This window comes from Aplysia californica, unplaced genomic scaffold (assembly GCF_000002075.1).
Source record: "Aplysia californica isolate F4 #8 unplaced genomic scaffold, AplCal3.0 scaffold00382, whole genome shotgun sequence".
Classification (NCBI taxonomy): Eukaryota; Metazoa; Mollusca; class Gastropoda; order Aplysiida; family Aplysiidae; genus Aplysia; species Aplysia californica.
The window spans coordinates 634,024-642,245 of NW_004797652.1; the positions used below are offsets into that span (position 1 = coordinate 634,024).

Sequence of the window (8,222 nt, forward strand, 5' to 3'; positions counted from 1 at the left end):
AGAGGTGTTACAAGAGAGTAACAAACATAAAAAAGAAGAAGGGGAGATAAGGACGATAGATGTTTGATAGGAAAGAAGAAGCAGCAGCAGAGTCTCAGTTTGGTAAAAGTTTTACTGCGCTCACAACTGCATAAGAAGTTCATATGAGTGCATGGGACATAAGTTGGTTCTTTTCAAGTCTGAAGAGCTTGAAGTTTGAACTTACCAAAAGTGTAGAGCGTTCCAAACGACAGATGTACGAGAACTCCGCCAAATAGGACTGAGAGTCCTCGCCAGGTGCGACGGCTGATTCCTAAAATAGTCATCTTTTCAACTAGTCTCTCCTCCCCTCGTGAATGTAATTCACACTCCTCCCGTAGAAATCCGATCAGTTCAATGAAGGCACACCCAGTTCCATTGTAGAAGGAAAGTCATCCACTATCGTACCCTGAGACTCCAGAACATTAATGTGAAAGTCCAAGGGCCGTAGAGAACTCCAGCAAAACTGGACTTTTGACTTTAGTGCTTCTGTTCCAGCGACAGTTCCATTCAACCAGTAGATGACGCAGTTTGCAATACTTCACAACAGTCAAGGTTGCAGGAGAAAAGGACGCTGTGACTTAGGTCCCTCCGCCTCATAGGTCAGACATTCTCTGCATTCTGGGGAAGAAACGAAAAAAATGAAATTGTACCAAATATTCAGAGAAACAAAGAAATGGATTTCACAAATTATTTACAGATGCCAACTTCAGCAAATCAAATACTGTAAACGTTTTTTAGAATATCCAAACCAGCACTTTAAACTACTTCACATTCCCAGAGTCTGAAACAAAGAAACATTTGTTAAAGAGCAATTTGCAGTACAAAACGAAAAGTGATCTCACGAGTATGGATACAACCACATCAATTTAAGATAAAGAGCACAAATAAACCAAATCCAAAGCATTTCTACACTTTTCTTTCCTTTCTTTGTATCTGAAGAAGAAGAATGAGAGAGCCCCAGCTGTGTCTGGGTTCGGAGAAGACCAAGTCTGAGGTAAACTTTTTCTATAGTTTGAGCTAGTCTAGCACGTGAATATATATTAGCCAAATCAGCGGGACATGGAAATCTCTTTTTACGAAAAAATTTTGGGGCATGTACATCATGTATTAAATACAAAGATTATAGGTGTATAAGTGAGAGACAATTCGGGATTAACAATCTGTTCCTTAGACGTGTTCCACTGTGTGTATGTTCGTTATGTGTGTGCATTCTAGACTATAATTTTAACACATCCACCTCCAATTCTTTTTTTTTTTCAACAGTCAATGTATGAAACGCATTGCTCTGCTCTCGATTCTATGTTTTGCAAATGTTTACTTTCACTCCCCCAAGCAGATGCACTGCTTTGAGGGTCAAACTGCAGTAAGATTTGCCTCAGATCACACATATATAGCCACTAAAACCGTTGTTAATCAATTATTATCAAGAAAATTTCATACCTAATGGCAAAACATCAAGTTATGGGGAAAAACAGTGCCTCCCTCCCCATGGGAAAAACAGGGGGGGGGGGGAGGGGGCTGTAACCAACCAGATATTTTTTCCCTCAGGGAGACACGCCCCCTGAAATTCCCCGATTAGCCCAAAGCTAGGAATTACTACGCTATTACACTAAGGGCTAGGCTGACATCGTTCAAACTAAAAATATCCAACTTTTCTGAAACTACTCATCTGTGATGATTATAAAGTCAATACTTCTTTACTTCTTTGTATTTTTCCCCTCCTCTGGTATCCTTAGGATGTCCAGGTGCAGGTTTCGGTCCTGTGCCAGGTGTGTGGCGTCTATGATAGAAATGTTATGTTGTTCCAGGACCTTTTTCACCCCATCCAGTCAGGTCTTTCTTGGTCTTCCTCTTGATTTGAAGCCGGATTCACAGGTGTGGTAAGCTCTTGCCGCTAGTTTCTGGGGCATTCTGGTTAGATATCCAAACCAGTTGATTCTTTGATGCTCAATGAAATTTATTACTGGTGGTATTCCGGTTTGTAAGCGTATTACAAGGTCAAGTTCCTTGCGGTCTCTTCTGGTGACATTGATGGTTTTGCGGAGACACCTCATTTCACATGCAATGATTTTTCTTTCTTACCTTGTTTAGAAGCCATGCGTGGTATGTTAAGGTTGGTATGAAGATGCTGTTGATGAGCTGGGAGTTCACTTCAGTTTGAATGTTCTTGTGACTGAGCAGGGGTGCGAGCTGGTAGGTTGACTGCCTTTGCCTTCATAGTTCCTTTTTTCTATTTCTTTCTACAAACACACATCTTGTGAAAATATTCTCCAAATAAATTCCTCTGCTTGTGTTCCATAAATAAGGATGTTGAGTTTCCCTGGCTCTCTGCTGACCTTCGTACCTTGTTTTTGAAATGGAGATTTCCATGTTGAGATGTTTACACGTACGGCGCTGCAAACTAACAAAGGGAGCCAAAGCAGCAGAAGCCAAGCGAATCACCAAGGCCAAACAAAACACGCAACGTGTGCAAGTCTAGAGCTGCCTCCACACAAGTCCTACAGCAGACTACCCGTGCCCACAATGTGGGCGAACCTTCCGAGCCCGGAGAGGACTAATCAGCCATCTCCGGACCCACAGTCACCATCAACAGACCAATTTGTGAAGTCATGGTCATCTTCATACTCGAAGGACGAACAACATGCATGAATAAGGTGTGAACGAGGCAAGGTGTGTAAGGTGTGAACGAGGCAAGGTGTATAAGGTGTGAACGAGGCAAGAGGTGTGAACGAGGCAAGAGGTGTGAACGAGGCATGGTGTATAAGGTGTGAACGAGGCAAGAGGTGTGAACGAGGCAAGGTGTATAAGGTGTGAACGAGGCAAGGTGTGTAAGGTGTGAACGAGGCAAGGTGTGTAAGGTGTGAACGAGGCAAGGTGTATAAGGTGTGAACGAGGCAAGGTGAGGTGTGAACGAGGCAAGAGGTGTGAACGAGGCAAGAGGTGTGAACGAGGCAAGGTGTATAAGGTGTGAACGAGGCAAGAGGTGTGAACGAGGCAAGGTGTATAAGGTGTGAACGAGGCAAGAGGTGTGAACGAGGCAAGGTGTATAAGGTGTGAACGAGGCAAGAGGTGTGAACGAGGCAAAGTGTATAAGGTGTGAACGAGGCAAGAGGTGTGAACGAGGCAAGGTGTGTACGGTGTGAACGAGGCAAGGTGTATAAGGTGTGAACGAGGCAAGGTGTGTACGGTGTGAACGAGGCAAGGTGTGTACGGTGTGAACGAGGCAAGGTGTGTACGGTGTGAACGAGGCAAGGTGTGTACGGTGTGAACGAGGCAAGGTGTGTAGGTGTGAACGAGGCAAGGTGTGTACGGTGTGAACGAGGCAAGGTGTGTACGGTGTGAACGAGGCAAGGTGTGTAGGTGTGAACGAGGCAAGGTGTGTACGGTGTGAACGAGGCAAGGTGTGTACGGTGTGAACGAGGCAAGGTGTGTAGGTGTGAACGAGGCAAGGTGGCACGGGATTTTATTTTTGTTTTCATGAAGGGTTTTAGTTTTAGCTTTAGGGGTGACTTCTCGCTGTACATTTTGAAGACATTTTCCAATGAAGTATAATAGTCCGAGAGCATTGCCCAAACCACGACTGAAGTCCCTGAATATTCAGACATTAAAAAATTTCTACATCTGAGCATGAGAGAGTAGAGAAAGTAAAAGAATATCCCTGTAATGTCCTGGGTTCATATTAGACTTGTGAATTAGTTTATACAAAGGTACTTTGAAACTATGTCATGTGAAAAGAACAAAAACAAACTATGATCCTTCCTCGGCCTACAACAATTAGATATCTAGGTCAACAATGAGTAAGGAATTAACTTTTGTAAGGAAGGACTTCCATAAAGAGCGATCCCCCCATCAAAAACAATCCTAAAGAAGAGACCTAACCCTACAAACCCCACCCCTAGCCTAGCCCTCTATTTTACTCTGTCTCATAGCGCTCGCTCCTTACGGAAGTCCTCCCTTTTTTAAAGTCAAGAAGTTGAAGAAGCCCTTCCCGTTTTACTTTTAAAGGTTTAAAAACTTCTGCTTGGCCTAAACTTTGATAACTAACGTGAGAAAGAATAATAAAGGCGGTAAAAGTAAAGTAGTTGCAAATCAAAAATTAAAGTCAAAGCCTAAAATGGACTAAAACTAAAAAACTCTAAGTCTGGATGTGTAAAGCCCGCTCACGGCTCACGCAAAGAAAATTGATTAACATTACTACATCAAACGTTTGATTGCAGTGCTCCGAATCAAATCCTACTAGAATTTGACGCTGATGAAGATTCTGAAGTCAGACTTGCAAAATTTTGACTTTGGCACCCTTTTGTTTTTAGCGTCAAGTACCTCGATCTCCGATCTGACAGATAATTTTCAGTCTCGTTCTGAATTCAAGCAATCTCACGGTTTGTTGAGATTTTTAGGAAGTGCCTATTTGCAACGCCGTGTTGCCATTAGCGCCAGCCCTAAATAAAACGTCGTGTCGCCGTGCGTGTCGCCATGCGTGTCGCCGTGCGTGTCGCCGTGTGTTAAATATAAGGCTTAATCTACCTTTCTTTGTTGGGAGTTTGGATGGCCAAAAGGGCAGCGTGTCTGTGTATGAAGTCAAATCATCAATTTATGAGTGGGTTCGAATCCTGGTCCTGGAAGGTTTTTTTTCTTCTATTTTTTCTCTTCTTCTCCTCTTCCCGACTGACCAACAATTTCTTCCTTAATTATTATAACTTGTTGCTTTGTAGTTTTTTCTGTAGTGAACTAGATGGAGCATGCACATTCTGGTTTTGTCCCCAAGACGAGCTTTTACACCAACATGACTTTTCTTTTTACCAAAAATTAGGCCTGGTTAAAGTTCAATAGTGGCTTTCCTAGGTCACTGAGTCTAATTATTATCTTATTTTTATTTTAGGCTCAAGAGAAGAAAAGAAAAAAAATTTCCAGGGACCGGGATTCGATGCCATGCTATGAAGCACTGAACATTAGAGAACGTAGATCTAGACAGCTTGTGTAGGCCTATATGTTCTCTAGGCCTAACGTTAGAGAACGTAGACACTACCCCCTGCTAATTAAAACGCCAAAGCCTAGATCAGGCGATGTAATGTGTGATGGCAATATATACAGTGCACGCAGAGATAATATTTTAATTAGATTCTAGATTTATTGTATGATGACACCGCGGATAGGAAATATAAGATCTGGATCTAGTGCTGACCGAGTTGTACTGTTTTGTTATTAAATTGTTATCATGCGCATTTCGACTTACTTGCTCAAACACCAACTCAAAAGATGATGATTATGAGAGATGAATAGAGTAGATCTAGAGAATCTAGAAGAATCTATTTTTGCGCAAACAATGTCAGAAACAATAGTTAGATCTAGATCAGATCTACCAAATATTGATCGGAAGACAACGTCGTAAAAAAAGGAGTCAAATCCTAGGAGGTTTATCCAGAAACTGAGAAAACTTCCACAATTCAGGCAGAACTACAATATTATTATGCAGAAACGATGGCTACTGGATCTAGTACTAGCGTTTCAAATAGCATGGGAGCTCAGAATCAGAACGCAGCGTTTCAAATAGCATGGGAGCTCAGAATCAGAACGCAGCGTTTCAAATAGCATGGGAGCTCAGAATCAGAACGCAGCGTTTCAAATAGTATGGGAGCTCAGAATCAGAACGCAGCATTTCAAATACTATGAGAGCTACAGGGGCGGTTCGTCCATAGAGCACGGTCGTGCAGTGCCGTCCAAAATGTTTTAATGTTCTATTACGTAAAACATATATATATATATATATAGTATAAGGTTTTACGGCGCTCGCAACTGCTAAGGTCATATGAGCGCGCGAAACACAAGTTGTTCACTTTTGCAAAAGTTCACTTCACGACTGGTTAACTAATTTACTTTAAAATGCTAAAAAGTTAAAATATTCAAACTCGGTGTAAATACATTTGTGATTTAAAACAACTTTTAAGTAACAATAAAAATTTTTAATAATATCAAATTCACTCTACAACTCGCCATAAAGGCCAATGGCATTTATAAAATTTAAAATTCTGCTGGGAACAACGACGGAAAAAATATCCTGCAATTTCTTGCATTTATAATATTTCCTTCGGATCTCTCCAAAGTCCAGACATTCTGTTAAAATGTGTCTAATGGTAAAATCTGTGTCGCATCCGACACAGAACGGCTTCTCATCTCCCTGTAGGAGGTATTTGTGGGTCAGGGCCGTGTGTCCGATGCGCAATCGAGTAAAAATGACTTCGTCTCTTCTGGAGAGGTCCGAAGGATTTCGCTGTTCTAGTCTGGGTTTTATTTCATATAGTTTATTTTTATGCCTACAATAGTAAAATAAAGACGCCAGAAAGAAACACTGGCCAAATATATCAAAATACATTTCTCACTGGCGCCGTAACTGTCATTTCTGTGTCCACAGCGCCGTAAAACATCTACCATGCCATGCCTAAGTTCATGCGCTGTATCTAAACATAACAGGATAGTCAGCAGTGGAAACCTGACCTATAAATCGCTCTTTGGAATAACCCAAGCGATGATGACACTCGTAGCGAGTTTGGCGGTACATTATTATTAATAAGACGGCACATCTCAAATGTGCTCCTGCCGAATAGTTCCGAAATATTGCCCACAGTAGGCAATCTAAAAATAAACGCGATAGACTGTGCACTATTCTACGCCAAAATTATGTCAGCCCTGGAGCAATCCAGCGGAGTGCTCAAGTGAATTGTGATTGGTTCATTGTCTTGCCGCTATTTTAAGCGACTCTGTGACCGTGAACCTGAGGGAGGTGAACGTGACATACTTAAGTCACCGTCCTATGAGTTGTGCTTTTGAATGGTTTTGTAGTGGAGTGGTGAACGTTATTACTTGAGTGTTCAGTTCTAAAGCAGGATGAAAGAAATTGACGTTTAGCTAACAAACAGATTTAGTTCTAGAAGTCAAAGCCACAAGTAAAATTAATGAAAATAGAATCACAAGGCTCTCCCTCACCAAACCAAAGATCCTAAAATTATACACCATCTCATTTACTCTGCCCTTGATTATCTTCAACCTAAGATAGCTTAATTGTGCACCCCCACTTTTTTAACCCACGAGCCGCCCCTGGGGAGCTCTTCAGAACGCGACGTTGCAACTAGCGCCCGCCAGATTTTTAACAGAGCAGTCCAGATTTTGGTCTTGAGATCATCTTGGGATCTTCTTGAGGTCGCTTTCAGTTGGTCTTGAGACCACCTCAAGACGGGCACACCCTTTTAACTGCGTCGTAGTGAGTGGCGGGCTTCAAAGAGTGTATATATCAGTAACATGACACAAGGACAAAATTAAAACCAAGTCTAGTCGTACTTAGAACTAGGTTTGGCCCTATTGACTCAAACCTGATGAGTACACAGGTCTCATTAGATCTAGGTCTAGTAGCCTAATTATTAAAGTTTCAAATACATGCAAGTCAGTAAGGCACCTTTTGGTTTTGTCTGAAATACAAATACTTTCTGAGTGGTTATCCGTACAATTGTGCGAACAACTCTATCTAGTTATCCGTACAACATTGTACGTACAATTGCAACACAATTAGGTCTAGATTCTATACGAATAATTGCTACAATCAGCAACAATCATCCGTACAATAATACGTGCCCACAGGCCTAGATCTACATGTTCTATCATAGTAGACCGGCGCGACGCCGGAGAATAGCCACTTGCCTAGAAATATGTGTTGCGTTGAAACCGTGCTGTAAAAATATTTCAGCTTTTACTACCTCATTCTGTTGTTAGTTCTGATGGCTGAAATAGCAGCGTGTCTACGTTTGAAGAAGTATTAGTTATGAGTGTGAGTTCGAATCCCAGTCTCGGGAGTTTTTTGTTTTTTCTTCTCTCTCCTCCCCCGACCGACTGACCAACATTTTTTTCCTTCATAATCAATCTACTCTACTTTTCCTTTTGGCCTACCAATTTAGGCCTGGTTAAAGTTATTAATATCGATGCTCAACCCAGGGGAGAACTAACTGGATGACTAGATCTAGTGATCGGGGCTTATTTTTACCGACAAGCTCCAAAATTCGAATAATTGTACGAATAACTGTGTCTGGTATTGGTACAATTGTACTAATAATTAGTTAGAGTTGTACGCACTATTGTACCAATAACCGCAGCCAATACTTTAGGCACTGCAAACTAAAAATTTCATTTACAACGTTCAGCCTTAAGTATGGCTA

General features: G+C 41.6%; 1 protein-coding gene across 1 annotated transcript in view; it reads right to left on the minus strand.

Moving 5' to 3' along the window:
* Positions 1 to 201: 201 nt before the first annotated feature.
* LOC106012469 overlaps positions 202 to 8,222 on the minus strand; it is a gene marked incomplete at its 3' end in the record, with an annotated part of 12,293 nt that continues 4,272 nt past the window's right edge. The window contains 1 exon segment of the mRNA XM_013085526.2: positions 202 to 639. Coding sequence (XP_012940980.1) covers positions 202 to 305 — 104 coding nt within the window.